Consider the following 27,427-nt stretch of genomic DNA (forward strand, 5'->3'; position numbering starts at 1 on the left):
AGGATGAAAACACAACTATTTGAATGCAAGAACTACAACAAGGTATAATATTATCAAATTTTATTGAAATCATGATTGCTTTTTAATATAGGTAATATTTCATTAAAATATATACTTTGAAAGATTTTCTACAAACACCACAATTATATTCACACCACAGTTACTTTACTATAACAGTCAGCTGCTAAAACAACAGCTGGGAGGAGAGCTCATTTGACTTTTTCCACTTATAGAAAATAGCGCAGAGGTCTTATCTCACTAGAAAACGTAACAGCTGCATCTTCCTTTAAACAATAAATGACTCATTTCTCTCTAACACATAACATCATAAAGGTCTAATGACTCAGACACAGAAGCTATTTGTGTGTACACTTTTTTTCTGGATCATTCCTTTAAAAGAGTGCTCTAGAAAAAGAAAAGGGAAAAAAAAAAGAAAAAAACTGTACGAGGATACCTGGATTACAATTAAGTACCTGGAATAATATGTGCTGAACATTTAACAAAATTATAAGACATGAAAACTAATATTTGGAACAGTATTGCTTTTCGTTAAAGCTATCGGTAACACAGCACTGCTGCAATGACAGAGCCAACATGCCTAGATACAAAATGTTCTGCATATGATGATATTTCTATGTTGCACAACATTAAACAAGTTATGGAAATTTGATTTGGATATAATCATTATGGGAAAGTACATCACTGTGTATACTGAGCATCACACTATACACCACACACTGCCCTATCCCAAATGGTGGTCTCCATGTACATAGGAAGAGGCTGCCTTTTCTGACATACTTCCAGGTAAAATGGCAAAAAAAAATGCTGGCTACCCGCTATAAATGGTGGCTGAAACACCATGGCAGACCCTGTGTTGTTAGGGGAGGGCACTTCCTGCTCTGACCACCTTCTGGGCAAAGCAGGATGGGGTGGCCGGTCCTGTCAGTCACGCTCCTGAAAACACCTGGGGTGCGACTGTGTCAAAACCCACAGTCAGCCAATCACAAAGCACTATGAAAACGTGGGGTATGACATTTTACATAATGGCGGCTGAAATAAAATGGCAGCCACCACACATGTGGTGGAGAGAGACTTCCAGGTCCTTACAGGGCCTGAAACAGGAGAGTCTTCTGGGGTCCTTACACCACCTGACCAGAAAACGGGTGGAACAGGGCCCTGCCTGCGGCCGGGGCTTCCACCAGCAGCTGGGGCCCCGCCCCTTCTCAGCTACTGGTTGTCCTCCCACTACTTACAGAAACAATGTAATAAATACAAAGCTTTTACACATATGAGGGTTTTGAATAATCTTTCCTTTATGACATATCCTGAGGCCATACTATCTAATATTTGCTTGCTCTTTAGCTTTGGCATGTTCTTTCTCTGCTACTCTAATATTTCTAAATTATCTTCTACAGATCTCACAAGCCCAGTAAGAACTGAGGGTCTTTCCTCGCTTTAGGAAACAAACGCATGCCACTCTACCTCAGGTCATTACTTCCCAGAGTCCCTGGAGCGTGAATCCATCCTTTAGCTTCTCTATTGCAAGTCCTAGTTCTTCTGAAAAAACAGGCTCCCGATCATGTTGCTTTTTTGAATGCACGATGTAAGAGAGGAAATAAAATAAAGCAGAAGGTACTTTTTAATTTTACTATCCCATTTTAACAACATGAATTTGGTAGTATGAAAAAAGATGTTCTTACCTTGTTTTCATCAGCAAAGTAAGCCTGGAAAAGAAAGAAAGAAAGAACTCACAATCGCAGGGAAAAAACAAGTCTAAAACCAAATCTGCTAATTCCTTGGGGTAAAAACCGTATTTGATAAATCGTCTTCAGCAAACCAGTCTGTATGGTTTTTATTTTTGTTTTGTAAACAAGATCAGTTTTTTCTATGTTGAAATAATTTACAAAAGGGTTCTAACAGAAGTTGGAGATTACGTTGTTTTCCACTAAATACCAATCTTTGAATTTTCCATCATAATAAACAAAAAATTTTAAATGGTAAAATTTTCATATTACATCTGTTACATTGACAAATACCTTATAGGTAATAAAATGTTAAGACAGCATCCTAGCATTTTCTGCCTCATGTGCAGCAGCATTTATTATTCAATTTCAAAAACTAACTTAAAATGTATTAGTAGTATCAAAATTCCGTTAACATCATAATCAATCTCAGAAATGAACACAGAGTAACTGAAAAATTAACCAAATTTTTCTATTCTTAGACAGAGATCTGGGAAAGAGATACAATTTTTCTTATTCTGTGTGTGTGGAAATTCAGGCTCAAACCCCTCAGGAAACCAGATCTCTGAAAATATTCCCAGCTCTAGAAGTCTCTGGGCCAGCGGGCTTTAGATCTTCTTATTTACTAGAAGAGCCTGGTCTTGCTTCAGCTGCCCCTATGGACTGGTGAGGGGCAGCAAAGAAAGCATTTTCCTTCTCAGCTGGATCTCATGGTATACAAGACTCTACACTGCAGTCATCAAGTGTCATGGAATATTGGTGTGGAGCCACTCCTTGGGTCCTGGACAATCTGCCTCCTATAGCAACCACCTGCTAATCATTTACAGCTTCCATTTTGTTTTAGAATATGCACAGCACAGTTATTTAATCCAGGTGACAAAGGCACCAACAGAGCAAACAGAATTTACCTTTAAGGAAAAGGTAAAAATGTGCAAAAATGAAAAGAAAAAAAGGCAAAAAGTGAGGAAAAAGGAGGGAAAGGAAGAGATTAGAGCTTATCTGCAACAGTAAATGGCAGCAAAAGAAAAGAAGGTGGAAATAAGATTGGTGCTAGCACTGCTAATCTACCAAATTTCAGAGATGAATTAAGGAAACATGTAAATTGTTGATGTGTCAAGGCTAGCAGTTAAAAACTTGTGCAGTCAATCGTACAGACAGGTGTTACTGGGTTGCACAGTAAATTTGGAAATTCCTAGAAAGAAGGTCATCAAGCAACCTAATGCATTAAAAAATAAATTTTCCTGAAATACTGGGAGACAGATACTAATACGATTTTCTAAACTGGTATTGTCAGGAGTGCAAAGATTGTCAGAAGTGACTCAAAATTATCGCTGCCTTTCTAAAAATCTTTCAAGATTGAATCTTGGATGAATGTTGAGTGTACAGATATCAGTATGTATTAATGTGCTCCAAGAGCATGAAGACTTGTTTTAATATAATGTATTTGATTATATTCTACTGTTGGTTTTCAAGCTATTCCTGACCTTAATGTATTGAGAAACTACATACAACTATTACTTTAAATATCTACTACAAACTATGAGTATTAGTTTGTCTTAAGTTAAAAATCCATACACAAAATAAATACCTGTAGTAATCAGGATTTTGAATAAAAGGCATGTAGGTATGTTTTAAATATAGGAAGTTCAGTTGTAGCATATCTTTAATAGAGGATTACAGCTGTACATTGCTTACATTTGAATAACCAAACAAGAACTATTTTAGTTTTTAGTTTTCTGTGGGGCAGCTTACCACAAAAGCATCTGTATGTTCATCAGCTTCTATTTCTACATCATCTTGAACCTGCTCCACTGTTAAGTCTTCAAGAGGTTGAGGCTGCAAATGAAAACACTGATGTAAGTAAATCCATACATCTGTTTAATATATTTTTATTACTGCTGTTAACACAATATTGTATCTAATTTAAAATAAATGAGTGAATTACCTTTTCTTCCATTTCATAATCCACTCCAAATATAGGGTTAGCTGAATAAACTCTGTGAAGTGAATTAATTTCTTTCACTGCCTCCTGTAGTTTCTCCACAGGGTCTATTTTAAAACCAAGTACATATCCTCCACTCTATATAACAAAGAAAAAAGAAGACATGTATTTATTAGTGTTGTTTATTATTTAAACAACTTTTTCCCCTTCATAGGGATTTTCAATTTAATGATAGCAAATTCTAGTTTGCTGTAAAACATTATCTGTATTTTGGTATTATCTTATAATACCAAAACCATGGGTGAAATAAAAACAATGACAAAGCTTGTCTATGAGGTAAATAAGCTTTTAACTGATAGCCCATTATATAAGTGGAGAAAAAACTTCTTACACAGAAAAACAAAAACAAACAAGGGTGAGAGAAATTCAGAAGTGATCCTAATGATTTATTTCTAGCTACTCAGCAAATGTTTATTATCAAAGAAGCTTTCAGATACAGTAAATAAGTACGACTTTTTAAAAGTTGTGTTCAAAAGGCCACACAGAAGGAACACTCTGAGTACCTTAAAAGTAACCCTATAACATTTCAGAATTAGAGAACTATTATATATAAAAATGTAACCAATGAAGGCAGGCTATTAAAGCTTCTTACCTGCTGCGAACTCTCTATCACAAGTGCCAAGCCAAACTTTGAGTCTCTTATTTTTATTGAATGCTAATGGTAAAGAGGTAAAAATCTGGTGTTAAAAATTTTGGAATTACTTGACAAAAATCTGCTTTATCCTTTTTCTCATCCTGTACTAATAACTGGTTCTGGAAGACTGGCTACCAGCATTCCTTCCCATTTACCATTACAAATCTGAACCCCTGAACCTCAGGGAAAAGTGTTTTCATCAGAAGTGGTGAGTGGTAACAGTTCATTTCTGAACATCAGGTTCACAGATCATTAATCCCAATGTACATAGGTGGCATGAAGCATCATAGTAAACAGTTTGAAAATTGGAAATACAAGCCATTTTCAACATCTGCACCTGCTCATGAAAGCCCCCGATTAATCTGGACAGAAAAAAAATCTATGCTGTGGTTCATGCCGGTAAGTCTAAATTCCTCCCTGACTACGGGACAGGAAATACTAGTTTTAGTAAGCTGGGAGTTTTAACTGAAGACTTGAACTTATGCCATTTCATTTTGAAAATGGTTGTTTTAAGATACTTACAATTTGTAGATATGGTATGCTGACATTAAAGCTATCATTCATATTTGCATGCCAAACTATTCTCACATTAGTAACAAAAAATGTTCCCAAATTTCCCTGTTAAAGAAAAAGTATGTTAGAACTGCTTTGAAGTATAGAGTCTTTTTTCCAAACATGATGATTACTGCTATCCATTTAAACACAAGTGGGATGCACCCGCATATTTAATTCAATAAAAGCCTGATTCTTTCCCACCAAAACCAGTTGAAATGCTTCTACTGATTGCAAGGAAGCAAGACCCAATCTTTAAAGGATACAGCACCCAAGTAGTGAAAATAGCTGGGAGTACCTATCACTGCAGCAAAGCAGGATCAAATCACAGCACGGCAGGCCTCATGGGAGTACATGAAGCATCTGAGTGTTCTTAACTGTACAGATCTGGAATTGGCATATAGCGTAAGTATAATGGCATGCGGGTTAAACTTAGGGAATTGTGGAGATGTGTGCCAAGGGAATGTAGAGGAAAGAACTTTTTAGCTTGTCTAGATGGATCCTATTTCCATTCTGGACTAAAATTGCACAGACAGAAATAACAGCTCCCATTTTGTTTCATGTCTTTGGAAATACTTGCAACTAATGCCCTGTAAAGTAATACAAATGTTTTCTATTTTTTCCTTAAAGTCTTTATTTTTCCATGTTTTAAGACATAGATTCCTATTCCAATATTTTCAATTTCCAGTAATCAAAAAACAATATAGTCTTACACTGTAGTCAAAGCTGCATGTAAACATACAAATATTCAGCAGAGCACTTTGGAAACAACACGATTGTCTCTCAGGATGATACAGAGCTTTAGACTCATCTTTTTAACAGGAACTGTGTATCTAGTTCCTTGCATATTAGCCAAGTCACGTAGACTTCAGGTTGCCAAAAAGAGACTTTGTTGTACTGAGTAGCAAATACATGGGATCAGCTTCTCCACATGCATCAGCTGATGAACCAAATTAAGGGTAATTCCTCTGAGGTTACAAAACTATAGTAGCATAATTGCTAGATGAAAGCCAAAACATTTTAACCTTGCTATAGTCAACGTAGTCTCATTTTTCACTGTACCTGGTCACTTGATAAATTCCAAACTCCATTGATTTTATCATATATTTGTTCTTGTGGTAATAATCTCAGTTGCTTGTTTTGAATCAATGCACTTCTCAGCTTGAGATCACGATACATTTTCGAAGTTTCATAAGCTCTGAAAAAAAAAAAACACCACATTACCATTTCAGTGTTTTCTATTGTCTTTACTGTTTTAGCACCAATATGAAATGTGTATTTTCAACTTTTCTTATCACCACGTCACACAAAAATGTGTACTATTAAAACTTCATCAATGTAAACCGTTACATAATTCAGCTTTCCTTAAGGAAGTTATCTTTAAACTCAAAAGGGTTTTTTTGACATCTGTTTTGATCTCCTGTATTGTTCATGTGTATACTAATTCTTTCTTTTCCTTAAGATAGTAATCTCCCAGAATCTATTGCAAAGCATAAGTCTTCTGAGTCCCATATTATATATAGTATGGACATCAAGAATCCTTTATTTTTCAGTGCTGGTTAAGTCAGAAACATCCAATATACATACATCAGTACTCCATACTCTTAAATGGAAACCTATGGTAATGTATTATACACACATTCCTTCAGATGACTTATCTTTAGGTGGGAAACATCCACTGTTTTGTAGTCAATTGGAGTTTTGACCAGGATTTAACTCTTCATTTCCATTACGTGGTCCAAAATGATGGGAAATGATTATAGATAGAAAATGCACACTGAAAGTAGCTCTTCTGTACTTTTATTTGTTCAGATAGTTTATACACACGAGGTGTATAAACTGTGATCAATGACTGGTATTAATACATGTTAATTTTCATTATGCTCAGTTATCTACTGGAATTTGTGATCGTTCTCTCCCTTCCTTCCAGAGATCGTGTTCTCCTGTTTTAGGAAAGTTTTCTGAATGTTAAATGTGGGCAGTTACATACTGGTCTATCAGCAGTAGTAATCCCACATATTTGATTCATTGAGTTTTGTAAATAAAGAAACACTATTTTAGGTATGCTACCTGTGTACAGCAATAACCGAAGTGAAGAGTCTGGGACTCCCAGGGACAACATTGGTAAATATGAACTCAAACCGTGTATTGTTACACTTGGTCAATATATACAGAGCTTCTGCCTGCCCTCGTAATTTCTGTAAGGAAAAAATGAAATTTAAAATTTTGACAATATAGTAGCTTGACTGTAAAGACAATAAATAATCTTGACATATTTTCTGAATTTTTGTTCTAAATAGTGTATCTGAAGGTGTAATCCTGATTCTACCACCGATCTACTGCTGTCTTCAACAGAACTCATTTTTTTTTGAGAAACTAGCAGTTCCATCAACAGTAGAACTAATGAAGCCTGCCTGCTACGTGTTTGCAGTATCATGACTGAAACATTATTTTTGGTTTTGTGGCTGCCCTGGGAACCTACATAATCTCCCTGCTAGTTCTTTGCTGCAAGTCAAACAAATGGCTTTACAGTTACATGTAATTCAGGCCATGTATTTGAGATCTTTCTTGCACAAAATTAGTGCCTCTCTAGACCTTTGTTAAATTTAGACACATGTGCTTGACTTAGAGGGCAGAAGAATCACCAAAGAGTGTGATTACATGAGTTTTACTGCCTTAGGAAACTGACTAAAAACACACTCCTATAGAACCCTAAAACTCTCTCAACTTTTAAAACTAAACTTCCATTACTATTCTACTACTGACCTTGCAAGCAGACTTGCAGATTATTGTTAATATAGTGCAGTAAGTATAAACAATGAATTACAGCTTCTTTTGTTATTTTAAAAAGTATTTTTTCAAACTTACTGAGTTGGCAGTTCTTGTAGTTATATTTATAATGCAGTTGTAACCAACAGCTACAAGTTAGGGGAGAAAAAAAAAAAAGAACAGTTTTGAGAACAAGAAAAAATAATAGTCAAAACTACAAAGTACAATACTGAGTTTTGTAGCACAGCTTTGGATGCTATTTGTGGTTAATGGTCTGGGTCCTCATCATAAAATCAAAGACTAATTTAAGCAGGAAAGGACCTTGGGAGGTTGCCTGGTCCAATGCTCTTTTCAAAGTGGGACCAACTCCATCTGGCTGCTCAGGGTACTGTCCAGTTGAGTTTTGAATACTTCCAAAGAAGGAGATTCCACAGCCACTCTGGGACCCTGTTCCACTGTTTGATTGCCACCATTTGTGAATATTTTTTTCTAATATCTAATCAGAATTTCCCTTGTTTCAGTGTTTGTTGCCTCAAGAAGGTCTGTTTCATTGTGATGTTGCCTGTAAATTTTACCCGTATAAATAAAACTTTCTACATCGATATAGTACTTTATAGAAGAAGAGCTAAGGACATGACAAAGAAAAAAAAGCAGCAAAATGTAAAGCATAAGTGGAGAAGAAACTAAAAGAAGAAAAAACAGTTATAAATTTCACTTTGCCTCTTCTACAGTAGTGCTCAGATAGCAAATAAAACCAAACCATCCTAGCCATTCTTTCCAAAACAAACGGATGCACTGAAATGGTCCTGGGCTAAATCTGACTGTAGATGACAATCTTGCTACTGATACTGTTACAAAAAAAATAATCACAGGAGAACTAGAATTTGCTTTGGGAAGATTCTGTCTCTCCAAAAGCTCAGATGTAGCAGCAGTTCTGTAGGTAAGAATATTCAGTCTTTACAGAATTAATACTTATGAAAATACTAGAAAAAGACTATTTCCTCAGTTGCTTACAAGAAATTTTCTAAAACTAAAAGAAACAGCAATGTTCAAAAATGGCATCAAATAATTTTTATTTTATTTTATAATAATGCAATTGCACCTTAAAATAATTACACCTTAATGTAAGAAATAATGCCTTATCATGAAAGCTAGAGAGTATTTTAAACTCTAAAAGCCACAGGTTAGACTTCCTTGAGCTTCTATAGGGCTGAACTACTCTGTAAGTTTCTTTGTGATCTCCTCTAAAAAGGTCTATTCTAAAACTTAAATACACGAGCAAACAATTATTTTTTAAAATTTTATAAATGCATGTAAAAGTAGCAGTGTGTGTGCATGCACTTATATGAGTTAGCAAATGCAGAACAGCAAGCAGGCAAAGTATATACATTATGAACAGAATACAGATTTTCAATGTTGACTGGCTTTTGGGAACTGAGCACTGGAAATAATTTGGGTACAAGTAAGTACATCCTGCCCCTTTTTCAGCTAATTAAATTAAATATGAGTAGACTTGCTAGTTACTCATACAGTTAAAATCAGAAGCTTATTTAGAGCTTACAGTAGTAAATTCAGAAAGGTAGGTACTGGTGGGGAATAAAAACTATCGGACAATACAGAATGTGAATAAACAGGTGACAACAAGAGGTACAAATAAAGCAAAGCATGAAGAAACTCAAACTTTGTTTCTTTCCAGAAAAACAAATGAATCCCACATAGGCCAAACAAAAAATATGTCTGAAGTACTCTTCAACTTCTGTTCTGAGAAATTAACATTGAATATTTTACTATGAATTATTATAACAGTTCCTATATTACAAATAGATTCTATTAGTAACAGTTTATTTCAGACTGTACAGAGCAACAGAGCTATACTATTCTGTACTGTAATCAATACTATTGTCAAAGAATAGCATGCAACCACAAAGGAAACACAGAATTTGCCGCTGTTTAACAGGAGATGATACTTACAGAGATTGACTCTGGGCAGTGACAATGAACGCCAAATAATCCGCAAATTTGTCACAAGCAGTCTACCTGGAAATAAAGAGTGTAGATATTTTTAATCTGAATAACTTCCATAAAATTAAATGTTCCATTCTGCAGTACATATTTTACCTCTAGTTTTGAAACACCAGAATATTCCTTCGCCTTGATGGGAAAAAGCAGAAAAATGACTAAACAGGGTTTTTTGTTTTGAATGTTAGGAGAGAAAATCCAGCGAGGAACAAATGAAACAACCTCTAATATATACCAAAATTCCTCAAAACCAAACCAAGAACAGTTACTGATTTCACATCCATCTGCCTATGGTAAAAATGCGGAGACACAATCAGTGCAGAACTGCTCTGGGGAGAAGAGGAAGGCAGTGAATTAACTATCGCAGCTGTCTTCATGAATAACCTCACCCCTTTGTCACATGCAAATTTCTTCGATTCTGTACCCTGTACAGCAGCACATCCAACGCCAGGAAGGGTCATCTCATCATGCTGGCAGCTTCATGCCCTTGCACACTATATTCATTACTGATTCGGTTTAAACCAGGTTAGGAAAAACTAAGCATTAAACATGATTACAGCAAAAGATCACCAAAATGTGATCATTATAAATGGATTATTCTCACAAGGCTTTCAATTCTAAACAAATTCTAAACAAATTCTGAGACAAGATTATCACTTTGAACAAGGGATCCTATTTGAAAATACTCCAAGGGGAGAGATCTGTGAAACAGGCAGGATCTGTCTTCTGCAACAGACCACGGACACCAAGTTCAAGGGAAACCAGACAAGACTTTCATGAACCTACACAGGTTAAATATTAGAAAAATTACAATTTCCCTGAATATGCAGTTACCTCTGTCTCCATTGTTTCCTTTGGTATCTTCAACAGACTCTAAGCAGTCTATAAGGACCTCTCCAGGTCTCATTTTCATTTGTCTAAAAGAAAAAATACAAGAAGAAAAAAATTACCTAGTGAAAAACAGATTAGATTTATCCTCCAAAAGGTGGCCATTTCTATTTCCTTTCTTCACTTTCCTTTCTCCTTTTTTTGCTTAGTACATTATATAATGAAAAATCCACATATGCGCACATATACACAAATCAACATTATATACCTGAAATTGTTATCACTACATCTGGCATATGAAAAATATTAATGCCTTTATTACTACATTATAATGGTAAATAAAAAATTATGTAGCAAGTGGGACCAAGCAAACTATACCCCAAATAGGGAGAAAGTGTGTGAAAATGGGAGGGAAAAGCAAAAAAGTTGCATTCACATGATTTTTAATGGCTAGTTTCTTGCCTCTTGCTGTTCATTTATGTCATAAGGAGTGGAACTAGACTCAGGAAAGAATAGATGCTGGCAAATGAAATATCAGATGTATACTGACATGTGAAATGCTCTGTTAAATTTTCCACAAAGGGTGTAGGGTTTTGTTTGGCTGTTTTTTGGTGTTTTTTTTTTTTTTATTTTATTTTGCTTCATTTAACTGGTCTAACCACTTAATTACATAACAACAGATGTAGTGTGAAATTTTGCTGTATTTTAATCGTATTGTGTAAAGCTGCCAAAACTCTTCAGTGTATTGGCATGACAGAAACAAAATGCATTATCAGGAGGGGAATTTCATGAGATATCACTGGAGATCAGGATTGAGACACTAGGTATGGACTTAATACATCACCAGAACAGCACAAAAGATACTAGACAGGAGGTAGCAAGAATAGTAACATTAGCATTAAATAAAATATGGAAGCAGCCCCTGTCTACATGACAATTCTACAAGAAAATAAGACAGAACTGCTTAAACATACAAGATACAATTTCATGTTTCTAAAATTACTGCAGGCAGCACGTCTGAGGGGAGTAGGAGGGAGATGAAGCATGATAGTACACTTTCAGCCTCCACCCCCAAAAACCATCACCAACCAGCTGCTAATTCCTAGCTTTATATTACAAAAGCTATGCAGGGTCAGGCCACAGAAGCCAGAGCATAAGTTTTATGTCTCAGATAAGGCTGACAGCTCATCAGAGGTCAAGGCCCACAGGAGTGAGGAAGCACTGCCGCCACGAGGACGGACGTGACAACCCTCCAGCTCCGGCCCCTCAGAGGCTGCGCAGCCACTGCCCGTTCCCGTGAGCTCAGGCTGCCCACACCACGGTAGGGACACCGAGTCCGTGTTACCAGTGACTGGTACCGCCCCCTCAAACACACCTTAAGTTTGTTTTTACTTCTCAGCGCCAGGTAACGCTACAGGCGGCTGTGAAAAGAACACCCTTCCCTCAGTTCTCCAGTGTGCAACTTTTTTTCTTTCCTTTTGTTTTATAGATTGTAAACGGTGACTCGACTCCCCCTACCCGCCTGAGTCTCAGTGGCCACACAAGCCTTTTCCCGCCCTGACAGGAAAACACGCTCGCCCCGCGCCACCACTCTGGGAAGGCTCCCAGCATGCAACGCGCCACTAATGGCCGCCATGTTCAGCCTACTGAGAGACAGCGCTCAGCCTACTGACAGGCGCCGGACGGGCCCGAGAGCCCTGCCGTAAGGGCGGGGCGGGGCGGGGCGGGGCAGGGCAGGGCAGGGCAGGGCAGGGCAGGGCAGGGCGACGACACTCACTGCGGGGAGATGTCGAAGCGGACATCTCTGTCCTCCCACAGCACGTCCAGCACCGCGCTCATGGCTGCCGACCGCGGCGCGCCGCCGTGGCGACGGGGCTGGTGTCTCGCGCTCCCGCAGCGATCGGGATTGGCTGCGGCGCTGGCCGGGGGTGGGGCGCCCGCTGTCCCGCCGGCCCTAGCCCCGCCCCCGGCTCGGCTGAGGTGGCGGCCGCGCGTGCCTTGCGCGCGGCGCGGGAGCGGCTGTACAGGCTCGGCAGCGCAGCCTCGGCCGCGGCAGCGGCCCAGCGCTGGTGAGAGTTTTTGAGGGGGAGCGGAGTGCTCTGAGCCGTCAGAACATGTGGTAGTTGCAGCTTTTCCTCACGTTTTAGTTTTGTCTGGTACAAGGTAACAGCTGTATTGCCGTGGGCGATCGTTAAACCGGGCCCCTGTACGGTCGGTAAACCTCAAACCTCTGAAACCCTCGCTTACTCGGTAAATTACAGCCTTTAAGTCCAGTGTTTTTTGGTTTTGTTGTGTTGTTTGTTTTTTTTTTTTTTAAACTAGGTGGGATGTATCATATTTTTAATTTGGAATAACTTGAAAATTGTATCTAGCGGGATTTTAAATGTAGTATGCTCCCACTTTCAACTAAAAAAATAAATAAGTACGAATCATAGGAAGAAACTTGTCCTTTGGCAGTTCTTTCCCTGGAGCTGGTCCCTGAATTGGCGAGGAGCCCGCTGCCACCCACCGAGAAGTCGATACAAACCCGATGAAGTAAAAAACGTCGACGGTGCCGCCCGTCCTTCCTCCTCTTTCTCCTCCCTCCCCCTCTCCTTCTTCCTCCTTTCCTCCCTCCTCCTCCTCTCCCTCCGTCCTCTTCTCCCTCCGCCCCGCTGCTTCCCGCGCTGGCGGGCAGAGCGCCGTGCCAGCGGTCACCGGAGGGGCTCTGCGGCGGCGCCGGAGGGAAGGCCAGGCCGGGGCGGGGGCTCTAGAAGTAGGACGCGTAGCGGGTCTTTAGCTTGAGGCCAAATTCCATCTTTTGTTGGTATGCTGAATTTACCATTTGTTTAGGGAAAAAAACGCACAAACCCAGCCAAAAATGATCATCGGGTTTCATACGCAGGAGTCTGTAATCTGAGATGTTCAGTCATGTTAAGGGCTGTGGCAGAAATCCAGTTACATCATCAGGAGCACATTACACAGTAAGTGTGATTTAGCTCTGAGGTTAAGGTTTTAGTCCTGTAAAGGTACCATTATCTGTTCTCTGTCCTGGCAATAAAACCAGAAATCTTTTATTAGAAACAAGCTTTTAAGTATATAAGTCAAGTAATAGGAAATACATCATATACAAGCAGACATAAAAGTAAAAAGCAATATAGTAGTGATGGGCAATAAAGAATAAACTCTATGCTGCGTTTGGTGTTTTGGACATAAGTTTAAAAAAATTTTTAAGAGAGATGAAAATACTAAAATGCATTTAAAAGTTAGACTTGGCTTTCAGAAGAGAAACACATGTCAAAGACCACTTTAGACATGGAACTAACCTAATTTAGTGATGCCAGCTATTAGCATAGTTACTCATATAAATCTGTTGGTGTATTTTAACTGTACTTGTCATGTATCTTGCTAGCTAATGGAAATGGAGGAAAATTTACAGAAAAAAGGACTAAATGTAACTGTGATGTGGTTGGGAAAAGTGGGTAGCTGAGTCACCTCCCTGTCTTCTGACCTGGAGAGCACATAGGCCACAAGCTGATGCACTTGCTGTATTTATCTGTACTGAGTAGTGCTCTGCATGTAATTTGGAAATTGATATTTTATGCTTGAAATATTAAAATAGGATTTGTGGGAATGCTTTTGCTTAAAAAAGTGAAGTCTTCATTGCAGAATCCATGCCAAATATCAGATTTCTGTAACAGAGAGAAAAGAAATTACATAATTTTAATGACCAAAGACTGCTTTCCAAAGCCATATATATTATTTAAAATGAGGTATAGTTAGTGATTGTACAATGATAATATTTAAAGATCTAGATGAAGGAAGGGCAATTACTATGGCAAATGCTATATTGGTCTTACTATAGTAAAAAGGAAATTTTGTACTCTTGACACTGCTGAAAAATTGCTATTTTGTTACACAAGGACTACATCATACAATATATGCAAAAAGAATGAAAGTGAACTTGCATAGGTACAGTTTTTTTAATGAGTGAACATATGAATTCATAATGTTAACATTATTTAAATTAGTGGATTTGGTTTTACATACAATGCTGGATACTTGATAACAAACCCAAACAATCAATAGCTTCAACTTGCTCGTTATTAATGTAGAGATAAATTCCTACCTCCAGAAAAAAATACACAAGCCTCTCTACATTCCTCTTCACTCTCAAAGCGGTTTGCATTTCCATCACAGCCACCATACCAAAACTGAGCACAAGCATTGGCTTGTTTATCATAATACCATTTTATGATATAAACACGGCATGACCCTTGATCCAGCCTTAACTTGCATCGGGGGTCCAGGATACTTTCTAAAATAAAGAAAGAAAGTAATAGAAACAATTCAGTTTGTCAAAGTCAAATATATTGCATAGATTTTAACTCTGATTTTATTGTTTCTGCTATTGTTATAGAGCAGTTTAAGATTCACTTTTACTTCTGAAGATGTTAGCATTGAAGGCAAGTTAAAAGTGCATCTTAGTAGGTCAAGTAAACTGTTCCATTACTAGCATGGTTCTAGTAACGCCAGAAATAATAGTATTATGGCTTCACATACAAGAAGAGCAAACAATATGAATCTGATAATTTTGAAATCTAAGTTGTAAAATCTAATTATCAGCAACCAGTTTTGTGAGCAACCCAAAACTGTAAGCCAAAGAGCTGTAAGCTAGTTGCATCTGCTATTTTTGAACCACAAGTATGACCATCATCCATCCACAGTACATTGCTTCAGTCCATTAGTTCTCTTTGTGGTGTGGGGGAAGAGGCATTAGAATAGTGAGAAGAATATAAAACTTTAGTCTTTCTCTTGTAAGATGTTTGTGCTACTTATCTAATAAAATGGTAGTAATTATGTACATACTGATTAGGTTAAGTTGGAATGCAAAGCTTGTTGGCATAATGATTCCTACAGATACGCGTTAGAGGACTGCAACATACTAATCTAGTCTCATTCAATAATACCATGAGAGAGAAAATAGTTCAAGTTTAATGTTGTCACATTCATATTCTGTCTTTGGCAACTGGTATCTTGACACTTTAAAAAAAAAAAAAGTTATTGCCAGAGGCAGAATAATAGTCATGCCCATGTTCCCAGAAAGCATGGGAATGTGTTTCTATTGCTCTCTTCATAATGCACTATTACTGGAACTCAGAAGTGTGAATCACCCAAATAATGAACAGAATACATTTGGACATTTCATAGGAAAAGAATCAATCCTTGAACAGTCAGCTAATTACTATACTTTCCTTCAAAAGACTAAACACCATTTTTTCCTATTTCTTCTCTGAAGGAGAAATCTGCTTTTTCTGTCCAATTCTGAAATCATTGTCTTTAATGAAGCCTCCCATCTCCATAGACTGCCCCTTCTTGGCTGACAAATTACCTGCTCACTGGCCCACCTCAGCTAGCCCTATGTTCTTTTTTTGATGCCGTTTATGAGCTCTGTCTCAGGTTATAGCTGACCATGCTTCTGCTGTAAGTGGAGCAGTGGGATTTGGAATTTGGCAAGACAAGAACTGGTGAACAGGCTGGACAGGAACTACAACTAAATCTGTTATAAAATCCTGAAATGGATTCTCTTTCACAGCATGGGCTCATGAAATCTTCAGAGAGTGGAACAAAATTAGTCTGATTTAAAGCTTTATGAAAAGTCAGAATCAGGATAAGAGGGAACAAAATGTAAAACTAGTTATGATCTATAACCTGGTCTTGGTGTGAGTGCTGCAGTTGAAAGAGATGATGTAATCACTTTATCTGATGGTGATGGTTTAGATGGCAATAATGGTACCACAGCTGCAGGTGAAAAGAAACAGAATGAGACAGTGATTTTTGATCAGCCAAAAATGAAAAGAAATGAATGATGATAAAAATACCTCTAGTGTCCACTGTTAGCAAGGATGACTGTTCCTCCTCCTCTTGTTCCTCTTCATGGGCTTCATATACTACCACAGGAGGTACTTTGGTCTGAAATAAGCATTTGATTTTCTTTGCTTTTCAGTTATTGTGAAGAGTCTCAGAATGAACAGGCCCTTCATCACTTAGAGTTTTTCTAATGTTTTTCCTTCCCATTTACCCTGACTTCAGTGCTAAGAATCAGAATTTTAACCTCACCTGGTTGGTTTACCAGGAGGGTTGTCAATCCTAAACCTGGGATATATATTTTTTTAGTGGACCTTTACATAATTTTATTTATAAACTTAAAAATATAGACTACAATTGAGTTTAATTTCTATTCTTAGACTTAATTATTACAGTGTAATTGCATTTTAATAACATGTTTCACACTGTGGCACAAATATTACTGTGTTAAACACATGAATCATAATCCTTGTAACAGTATCAGGAATAAATTATAGCCATTAGATAACTAACTGACTGCATGCAACAACAGAATGTGGAACAACCAGCTCTGAGCATACCAAGTTAAAGGGGCCTGTGTTACAGTACCTGTCCTGTAGAAAAGTAGGGGGAAAGTCACGTATTATATCAAGCAACAGAGAAGGAGATATATATAAACTTCTCCTCATTAAAGCCTGCTGAATTTTCATACCGGGGCTAATGGTTGAGGAAGATCACCAAGACTCAGAGGACTTTCTACTGTAGATACTCCAGGTGTCTGTACTGCAAGTGATTGTCTATTAACGTTGTTCTGAAGTATGTAATGTAAAGAACTTGAAGATACTGAATGGAAAGATGGTCCATTTATGCTCGCACCATTTCCATTACGGTTGTATATTAAGGTACCATATTCATCTTCACAGAATTGGTTGACTAATTTGGACTCCAGAGCTGTTTAAAAAAATAAAAACCTCATCATATTGAGAAATTAAATGTATTTTTTGAATTTGGATTATTTATATACATAAATAATGCACATGCAATCCAGTACTCCTTTGGATTATTTATATGCATCTAAGAAGATTATTTCAGGCTCTCTGGACTATGGCTTTTATTTGTCACAAATCTGTTAGCCTGTAAATCCTCTGCATGGTACAAAATACAATGAACTCACCTAAATGTGTTCATCTGAGCTTAGTAACAACTACCAGTTGGTAGCAGGAAAATAACTGCTTACCTTGCTCATGTGAATAACCCAGTGAAAATGGGTTATTTCCCAATGGAAGTGGATAAGCAGAATTTACCCCACTGGGTTTGTTTCTGGTTTTCACTCCAGCAGATTTACAGTGAGCAGTTACTCAGCTTGGGAAGCTAGTTTAAGCAGCTGTTTTCCTACACTGTAGACAACATCCCCTGCTGGCATGATGAATCATTGCCCTATAACGTGACTCCTTAAAAGAAGGGAATCTCTATCTCTTAAGTTCCCTCTACCTTGCACCTTGTAATTAATACTGATCAGCATCAAAATATAACATATCCACAAAGATAATGCTTCCCCCACCCCGTTCTGAGAAGCATCAGATACAATGAAGAATAAAACTGCAATGAACGCACCTGGAAGGGTATTAAAGTCATCAATGAGATACATGTGTTCTCTGTCTGGATCTGAAGCAATCAGATTTAGTTCACGCACAAACTCAGCCTGTGTGGGATCTGAAGTATTTACAATTCCTATTGCATACATTTCGATGTTTGCTGCATGAGCCTCTCGAACGACAATATCTAGTTTTACAGCTTCTCTCTTGTCTGCTTGGCCATCTGTTAGCACAATAGCTACTTTTCGCACTCCTGTTCGAGCACCAAAAAATCCTTCCTGGGTTGCTTTACGGATAGCAGTTCCGGTGTAAGTCCCTTCTCCCATGTATTGCATTTTTCTAATTGCTTGCTTAACATCCTGTTGAGTTGTATATTTGTTGAGACCAAATTCTAGCCGAACTTCTAAACTGTATAACACAAGGCCAATTCTGGTAGCGTTTCTGCCTACAGTTACTCTGTCTACTAAAGCGGTTACAAAGTCTTTGATAATCTCAAAGTTTTCTGGTCCCACACTCTCAGAGCTGTCAATCACAAATACAAGCTCCATGGGAATTTCCTTACATTTAATACCGCAACCTGCAAAGGAAAAATAAAAAAACCGATCGTGATGATTTGGTATGCTTTTGGAAAGGAGAAGAATGTAAATGTAATGAAGAAAAAATAGAATCTGAAATGAAAGATTTCCTGAGTACATACCACATATCTCTTTAATTAATTTAATTATATCTTCTCTCTGGATATGAAGAAAATAAATATAAAAATATTTTACAATTTGCCTCTTTCAAATGAGGTATAATATTGACACTACCAAAGATTTCGTTTATAATGAATATCTGTGTCCTACAGGGATTTATGAAAAATCTTACTGTTTAACTCAAACCTGACCTTCCAAACTTGGAATGAGTCCCACATTTTACAATGGACTGTTTGTTATGGCATATAAGAATCATTAACTTGACAACACAGTAACACCTCTATCTAAAACACTTAACGACTGTTATTGTAAAGAATGTTTTGTGATGATTTGGTTCTCATTAAAACTTCAAGTCAAAATGCATTCATATTTTTGCATCTGAATAATATGGATATCCCTTTTAAATCTACTGGGAGTGGAGAAATAGACCCAACTTCAGGAATCGTATTGCTTGTAGTGAGCTGGCATATGACAGAAAGCGCCAATACAGAATGGAACTGGGATTTGTCCAGTGTACCTGGCCTCCTGTATTACCCAGCTTTCAGCAGCAAAAAAAGAGCTGCTGCCTTCAGAGCTGTCTGTTCAGAGAAGTGATAGCTTCCATGTCATGCAAACAAACTTTCTCGTTATTTGTTACATTTTTTGAAGTGCAGGACAGGACTCATTTGGCATTGAGTCAGCCTTTCAAATACAACCTTTTGCTACTCAGCTTCCATCATAAAACTCAGTAGTATTTATATACTCACTGACATGCTTTACTAGATTTGGGTCTAGTGCAGTTCAGGCTTAGCAGAAATATAATCAAGTTTATAGCATGATAGACCATGACAGGTTTGAAGATCTTTGCTCTTTAGACTCTTAAATACTTTTAAAAAAAACTTTCCTGCAGCAGGTACACACCTGGGTCATCTAACACTAACTGTAAAAGAACATGTAGCAGAAAAATACTTAAAATCACCAGGAACTTTAAATTCCATTGCAGCAGAAAGTAGATGAGAAAAAGTCAGAAACCTTTGCGTGGTTTCTTCCTATATTATTACTGAGACCACTTCTAGTCAGAAAGCTCTTTCCAAAGTAATTAACACAGGAAACATTTAATCTGATAGTATCTTGTATTGTTCATATCTTGCCGTAATGGGATTTAAATAATGGAATTTGCTTACTGTTAGGCCTTGCTCTCCCTTTGGTCCAGTTTTGCCCTGTAACAGTGATTGTTAATTAAGTTACTGCAATTAGTTAGTAATATAAATAAATAGTAATATAAAATAAATAGTTAGTAATTCAGAATATGACTTCATCAATACCATTATTAGAACAATATTTGGCCTGTAAGAACTTTAGCTACAAAAAACAGTGTTCTGGTGATATTACCTAGTGCGTGCAGTATCTACAACCTCCTAAGGTGGTGAGGTTTTTATGGGAATTGGGTGACAAGTCTCCCACTGGATCACTGATTGTCAGTTTACATTAGAAAGGGAGAATCTGTGCAAAGCTTTCCTGTCTACCATGTTGTGTTTGTTTCCTTTCTTAAGAGACTGTATACCTGCCTGACACCCTGGAATGATCAGAATTCTGCTTCATCATGTGTGAGTCTAATAGGGCCAGTGTCAGGGCAAGAACGGCAGTGGTGTTTATGTATCCCTAATTCATGGTATGCAAATGTCAGAGTAGAGGGGACCACATTTTGCTTTCCAGCTTTTGGGGACCTGCCCATCAGCAAAAGTTACCGTTTTGCCTCCCTTCATCTTTTCATCAGCTCTGAGGGAACGTCTGAGCTACAGGTACTTGGTAGCCATAGAACAGAATTGCATGGTTTTGTCTTAAAACATGGCAATTGTCTTAAGAAAGAAACCACATCAGTGGGAAGTGGGATATTCAGCATGGAAATGTCTTCTTTATGCTTTTAAAGGTTTCCATAGTTTTGGTTTCTTAAATTTTTCAGATTATATAGAGTTAAATAGCAAGAAGAACACATAACCGAGCTTTATTTTTAAGCAGTTTAAGAAAACTGACATGATAAACCCGAGTTACTCACAGGTTCTCCAGATAAACCAGGGTCACCCACATCACCTTTTTCTCCTTTTTTCCCCTTTTCACCTGTAGCTCCTCGATCTCCCTTTAAAACCATGTTGGTAAGCAGACAGAAAGTGTATGTCAGTTTTTATTACACTTTTCACATTTCTCTCTAGCTGTCTTTCAGCTTGAATTCACCTTCAGCTTCTGACATGAGTTAGAAATCTTTGTTAGAGATCATTTAAATCAATTGGTATTTGTGAATTTCATTAACAACTTGTAGTATTGGCTAAGCATTTTTACGGGAAAAAATAGCTGAAGCAGTTTGAACAATGAACCATCTTGATGGATGAACAAGTACATGCAGACAGAGGGGTTTCATGGGATATTGCACGATGGAAATTATTATCTGTGTCTGAGAAAAATAAGGTAACAGTAGGGAAACTGAGAAGCAAAGCAAGGACGTAGTTGGAATGAATAGTGGGAATATCACTCTCAGAAACCTTTTGGCCCAGAGAAGGTGTTTGGAATAGCAAACAGATGAATTAGTGCCTCCTGATTTGATTTTGAGCAGGCTATGGGACTTTGCACAGCCTTTTCTGAGCTGATGTGATCACATCCAAAATCTGATTCCAACGCACATTTCTCTTTTTCTTAACATTGATGTAGTCCCCAAATTTTGCATAGTGTGTGGGTAAAAGAAAGGCAGTGTTATTAAATCTAGTATCTGTATGTCTTCTAATTGCAGTAGAAGATAAGCCTCATATGATATTAAAATAAGCAACACTGAAAGAGATGTTCGTATAAAATATTAAAACAATCACGTGAATGACTGGGGTTTTCCCAGATCCCCGTTCCCTTTTCACAGCATTCACATGCCTTCAGTGAGAACTGACTGTAATGAGCATTTTCTATATGTTGGCTTTGGTCTAGGACATTATCTCTGATTTAGATATCATACCTTCTGTCCCAAAAGCCCTTCTCCAGAGGGGCCTCGTGGTCCTGGCATTCCTTGAATTCCTTGTTCCCCCTAATGATAATCCAGGTAGTGATATTAACCCTTTGTAATCATTCATCATGCATTAATTTTAAATGTTCAAAGAGAAAGTGTTTCAAACTGCATTTTAAGAAGTATCTTGAGGCACTTGAGTAGTAGCTAGCTAATATTTCTCAAATACTTCATCAGGATATCTGCTCTAAAGATATATAATATTGAAAAACTACATGATCATTATTTGTTCTAATTCTCCTGTTTCCCCTTTCCATCCCATTTTATTCCTTCTTATTTCCCCTTTCTTATTTCTGTCTTTTGAGTCTGTCTCATCTGATCTATGCTTTGGGTAAAAGAGCATATTATAGGGAAAAATTAATATTACACAGATTCAGGATGGAGACTCCTTCTCTACCACAAGTCGTAGTTCACATAACCACTTCAGACTGTCTCCGTGAGCATGAGAGTTGGGGAAGAGGGAATGGTATTTTTAATTTTGTAAGGCTATCTTTCACTGATAAAAGACGCCCCTGCTTCCTCCTCCCTCAATACACACACCCTTGGGCTTGTTGTTTACAGCAGTAGAGAGAGAACATACTTTGTAGGTGCTCATGTTATCCTCATTTTCTAGCCTGAGGCTTTCTCATATTAGAAACAATGTGAAATCTCCTTAACACTGTGATGGTCAGATTGACGACCCAACACTGAGTCTTTTTACCTTAATTCCTTGAATACCTTCACCAGGAGGTCCCAGAGGGCCAGGTGGCCCTGGGCGTCCTATGGTTCCCTAGAGAGAAACCCTGCATATGTTAAATACAATATTCATAATAAAAATACACAATAAATTGTTATACCACCATGTAATTTCCTGTCCATTCATATCAAATTGGTGTCCTTTTATAAGTTGTGTGGATAAGATTGCTCTAGCTGACAAAGAATCTTTTTATCCTTTATCAGATTACTAAAATCCAGTTTATACTTCAAAGGAGTCACACATGGGCTTAATGCTCATTGAACATGAATCACCTTGCTGACAGAGATATACATTGCATTGAAAGATGGATTATATTGGTGGGACATTGGGGACTGAATTAAGATTTAAGAGAGGATTATTATCGTTGTGTTATCTTTCATCACTACTAAGTTTACACAGTAAGACCTATAGACAATCATACTAATGTGGCATTGCAATAAACACTTGTTGCTAATTTATAAGCTAGCTTTTAAAAGAACTCTAGAGAAAATATTTCAGTTCCATATGTTATTCATAGGAAGCAATCAAAACCTACATAGTACAATATTAATTTTATACCTATGTTGCTATTCCAGTATTCCTGCATTAAATTTTCAATTTTGTCATTTGTAGGGATCCTGTGCACATGCCAGTCCTTGGGACTAGCACTGGCTGGGGAAGCGCTTCACCACTGCTTAGCTCTGGACCTAGCCTTCATGCCAACACGAACTGAATCTCTGGGACCAATAAGCCACATTGTGCAGGTAATACATTATTATGTTGCAAAATCTTTGCATTTGACCTTGTTCAGTTCATTTAACATTTACATTCTAAAACAGTTCTTTTGTATTAATAGACTTACAAAGCTGAGCTGTAGGAGCATAAGAATTTCCAGTTTGGGAGGTTTCATAGTGAAAATGGGTTTTTATAGTTACAATTATTTCCAGACCTTTGTCACAGTGTATATTATAATTATACATGTAATCCTTTTTGCAGGGATTGGTCATCATATTGGTCAATAATCATAATTGGATGATTATTTATTTACTTTACACAGTAAAAAAGGGGAATTAATTCTAGAATAACTCAACAGTATGCCTGTCGCTGTAACAGTAGTATAGGCAAGACATGATAATGTGCTTGCCAGGCCATTAATTCTAATCAATGCTAGGTCTGAATAAATTTTTGCCACTCAGTTGCAGCTAATGTCTGCAGGAGCTAAATGTTTTGTCACTGATCTTCACTGCAAGATTATCACTTTATAATTTATTGTATGCAATAGGAAGAAGGCCATGGTTTATGGCTAGTCAGCAGAAACATTTTTTATTTTCTACAAAAGACACTGTATTCCTTAGTTATCTTGTTTGTTGGATTAGTTGTTTCTAGGGAAGAGTGAAGACAGAGAACACGTAGATGTGTGTGCATGGTCACATATTTTTATACTATACTTTTCTTTTTCTTTTTTAGAAAATAGACAATGGGAGACGTAATTGTTTAAATGCTTACTTTTGGTCCTGGCAGGCCTTCTCCTGGGGGACCTGGGAGACCAATTGGTCCTCTACTACCGGGATCACCCTGAAAGTTGATACTTCAAAAAATAAGTAGTGAATACCGAAGTTTAATTTATCTCTAGAATTTCCAGCATCTGCTGTACTCAAATGGGACAAATTGAGGAGGATTACTGAACAGCACAGTGCAAGTCTAAACAATGCTAACCCATGAAAAATTGCAGGCAGGACAAGAAAGTTATTTGGGATAAACAGTGGCTAGTGGTCTAAGCATATTCAAGACATGTACAGTAAATTACACAGGAATTACAATTCCTATATTGTAAAATTAACTCCAGGTTCCCCAAACCAAAAAAAAATTTTTTTGCTTGCTGCCCGTCTGTTGAATCAGACTCTATGTTCACACTGGCACCGTTCTAGCTTTTTCCCTATTAATGCCTTCAGACAGCTACGGGTTTGAGATGAATGGAAAAAAGGGGTATGTCCTTTTAAGAGACACTAAGCATATTTAAATAGCTGTAGTCAATCCTTCAACTGTCTGTAAAATTCCAGCAATCCTGCAATCAGCATCAGGATGAGTTCTGAAGTGAAGCTTGAAGATCTTCTATGGGATCTACCGTTCTTATATTGACAAATAAGTTAAAGCTGGATTAAAAAGGTATTTTGACTGTGATTTATGGGTAGGAATTATATCTGCATGAAGTAGAGTACACACATGCATTTACTCTTCTAGAAGTTAAAGTCTCTACCTTAGGTCCTGGTAGTCCAACTCCATCTGGGCCTTGTTCACCAGGAATCCCAGGAAGGCCTGGCAAGCCCTGAAATTATATGCACAGACAAAATATTAATTTAGTTTACCGCTATATTGACTACATGCTTTTGTTATCATTAATATTGTAGTATCTTGAATGTACTGCCTCTTAGTGGGATCACTGTGGTCTACAACTGGTTAAATTCTACTCTGATAAGCCAGAAATGGTGTCAGTGGCATTTGCATGTGTGTTGCGTGTCATGCAGGAGGCTTGCATGCATTTGAAGACAGAGGAGTCTGATCCAGAGAGGCAGGTGCAGAAGCAATTCTGCATTGGATTGCACAAAAGTGTCTGAAAGTATTATAAATCAAATTCCAATTTCCATGTTGACATTCATTACTTTTTGTGCCTCAGTGTGGCAATTGCATGCACTTTTACTGTTGTCTTTAGCACAAGTAAATGCTAGTATATCACCAAACTCCCTGACTCCAGCCAGCAATCTTCCTGGGGCTTCCTCACTGCACAGGCATGTAATGGCCAGGGCTGGTGGAGCACAGTGTTGAGCAGACTAGATCTGTAAGGCCAGTGCTGCGTACATGTGCAAGGAATGGAGATGAAGGAGCCTTTTCTCTTTGTATCCTTTTTGCAGGGATTGGTCATATCTACCAGTAGAGACCTCTGTAAAGGACTGTAAAGTGGATCAACCAATTCTTTGCCACACCTTCAACAACCTGATGAACAGAGCTGAGGATGGTTTGCTCTTCTGGCTCTTTGGACAGTAGGTGCTTTTTTAGTGGTTCTGGAAGATAGCATTACCCTGAGTTCACACCAATGTACATGGACACAGCTGCTTAGCTGGGCTATATTCTTCTGTTTGGGAATAAATTTTGTATGGTGAGGCAGAAGACAGTATCCTACATCAAGATATTGAGGGAACTGATTGAAACATCAGTGATACTATAGAAAAAAAGGAAGTCCCACTTGTAATACGTTACATTGTGTAATCAGGATGAGTGGAGAACATGTAAAGTCTTGGGACTATTTCAGAGGGAGATTTCTTTTTCCTTCTATGCTGAAATGCATTTTCACAGTTGAGGAGTGTTTTTAGGCTTTTAGACCAGCAAATCTTTCCTAGCATGTCAGCCATGGAGGCTAATCACTTTGGTGTAGCACCTATTTGTTCCCAATTCATATTAAAAAAATTGACTATAAACTTACAGGTGGGCCGGGATAACCATCTCCTTTTGGCCCAAAGGGCCCGGGCGGTCCTGGAAGACCTCGGTCACCCTGATAAAGGCAGGAAAAACAGCTGAGGTGAATGCCAATACAATTGCTAGCAGGAAATTTTCAATGAAAGTGAAACTTCTTTGGCAAATATACTGTAAATTGGTTTTATCTGCTAATGTGTTTTACTGTGTGAATTATGATTGTAGGTTATTAATCCTGGTCTAAAACTGGGATATTTAATAGTGCTGAGGATTTACAGGACCCTTCACTTCTAAGTCAGTAATTTGAAACTTTTTCAAAAGCTGTGTTGTAATTTGAGGCCTACATGTAAGAAGGAATTACTTCAGTCGCATTCACCATATTTTTATCATGATTACTATTATTCCAGCTTTGGGGGAATGAGTCCAAATTGACAGACAGCCAAAAGACTAGCATGGAAACCGAATTACTCCATAGCTGCTTTACGTAATTCTTATAACTGAAGATAGATAAACTGCTGCAGACCATTGGGAAAACTCTAGAGCTTCTGCACATGCTGTATGTTTGTGTGGTGAGACAAAGGATGTAGGGGAGGGGACAACAGTGGTTTATGTGGCTACCCAAAATATGGGCATGAATAACAGTGGTGAGCAAAGCCCCATGCAAAAATAATTAAAAAAAATGAGATTGTGAAGGGTTTTACCATGTACAGCTTAGTGCAGATGTGTGTCTGAGAGTGAAGCAACAGCAAAACCACTAATACTGAGAAACACAGCAAAAAGTGAAGAACATAGTAACAGAAACATGCAGTGTCGGCTGATTGAAAGAGCTCTGGGTGCTCAAGGCTGAGGGAGAGAGACTTGCAACTCTGAGCAAAAGACCTGCTTCCTGTTGGTTGATTCCTAATGGATTCCCAGAAATAGGACAACATACAGTTCTCTGAATTAACTGGACTGTACCAGAAAAGTACATAATTCCATTATCATCCTCTCCTGATGAAAATAAATTTAAGGATCTTGAAAACCACTAACTGATCAAAAAGGGATAGAGATTGTTACATGTTTCTCATGCTTCTGTTAACTGTGTTCAGTTTATTCAAATAACAAGGGATAAGGGCTATTCTCAAAAGTACTGTCAAATTCATTAAGTAAAAAAAAAAGTGAGGGGGCAGCATCTGTCTTTTTTTTAAGAAGCACAGGTTTGTATGTCCTAAGTTTCTTGGTGTTCAGACAAAATCAGCCCTGGAATGAAGACTGGCTTACAAAAGTTGAATCTAGGTAACACTGAGGCAATAGTAGAGAAGTGCTAGAGAGAAGTCCTTAGAGATTAGCTGCTTGTTCTTCTTACACTACTTAAGGCACCTCTTCTAACATTGCCACTCTGGCCAATGTTCTGAGATCTTTTTGGAGTCTGGATTACTCTGTGTCAAAATCAGGAATGAAGCAAAGGAGCCTGGCTGAGAAAAATTAACTATGCTTGACAGGTAGGCTGTTGTAAGCACATAAATCAGGTGTTCTTTCTGTATTCACTCCTCATCAGTTAAAACCAGTCATTTTTCTCCT

General features: G+C 37.8%; 2 protein-coding genes across 3 annotated transcripts in view; both read right to left on the bottom strand.

Annotated features, from left to right (window-relative positions):
- Positions 1 to 45: 45 nt before the first annotated feature.
- BBS5 (Bardet-Biedl syndrome 5) lies at positions 46 to 12,964 on the bottom strand. Of its 2 annotated transcripts, XM_074873283.1 has the most exons (13): positions 12,324 to 12,958; positions 10,553 to 10,635; positions 9,671 to 9,736; positions 7,799 to 7,848; positions 7,001 to 7,128; positions 5,993 to 6,128; positions 4,901 to 4,996; positions 4,337 to 4,399; positions 3,688 to 3,822; positions 3,495 to 3,578; positions 1,701 to 1,724; positions 1,483 to 1,585; positions 46 to 405 (listed from the first exon to the last, which is right to left on the bottom strand). In XM_074873283.1, the coding sequence occupies exons 1-12, from the start codon at positions 12,383 to 12,385 to the stop codon at positions 1,484 to 1,486; spliced, it is 1,029 nt and encodes a 342-aa protein (XP_074729384.1). In that variant the 5' UTR covers positions 12,386 to 12,958; the 3' UTR covers positions 46 to 405; position 1,483. The 2 variants fall into 2 exon arrangements, with proteins under 2 accessions (XP_074729384.1, XP_074729385.1); XM_074873284.1 differs by lacking the exon at positions 4,901 to 4,996 and having other exon boundaries at positions 46 to 1,585; positions 12,324 to 12,964.
- A 1,667-nt stretch (positions 12,965 to 14,631) lies between these two features.
- LOC141945556 (uncharacterized) overlaps positions 14,632 to 27,427 on the bottom strand; it is a 34,464-nt gene continuing 21,668 nt past the window's right edge. Inside the window, exons 23-35 of the mRNA XM_074873970.1 lie at positions 25,878 to 25,946; positions 24,657 to 24,725; positions 23,906 to 23,974; positions 22,385 to 22,453; positions 21,637 to 21,705; positions 20,698 to 20,778; positions 19,826 to 19,861; positions 18,665 to 18,701; positions 17,987 to 18,544; positions 17,085 to 17,323; positions 16,408 to 16,498; positions 16,238 to 16,327; positions 14,632 to 14,843 (exon numbers count right to left, since the gene is read on the bottom strand). Coding sequence (XP_074730071.1) covers positions 14,632 to 14,843; positions 16,238 to 16,327; positions 16,408 to 16,498; positions 17,085 to 17,323; positions 17,987 to 18,544; positions 18,665 to 18,701; positions 19,826 to 19,861; positions 20,698 to 20,778; positions 21,637 to 21,705; positions 22,385 to 22,453; positions 23,906 to 23,974; positions 24,657 to 24,725; positions 25,878 to 25,946 — 1,689 coding nt within the window. The remainder of the gene's footprint in view (positions 14,844 to 16,237; positions 16,328 to 16,407; positions 16,499 to 17,084; positions 17,324 to 17,986; positions 18,545 to 18,664; positions 18,702 to 19,825; positions 19,862 to 20,697; positions 20,779 to 21,636; positions 21,706 to 22,384; positions 22,454 to 23,905; positions 23,975 to 24,656; positions 24,726 to 25,877; positions 25,947 to 27,427) is intronic.

The sequence above is a fragment of the Strix uralensis genome, chromosome 6 (assembly GCF_047716275.1).
Source record: "Strix uralensis isolate ZFMK-TIS-50842 chromosome 6, bStrUra1, whole genome shotgun sequence".
Lineage (NCBI taxonomy): Eukaryota > Metazoa > Chordata > Aves > Strigiformes > Strigidae > Strix > Strix uralensis.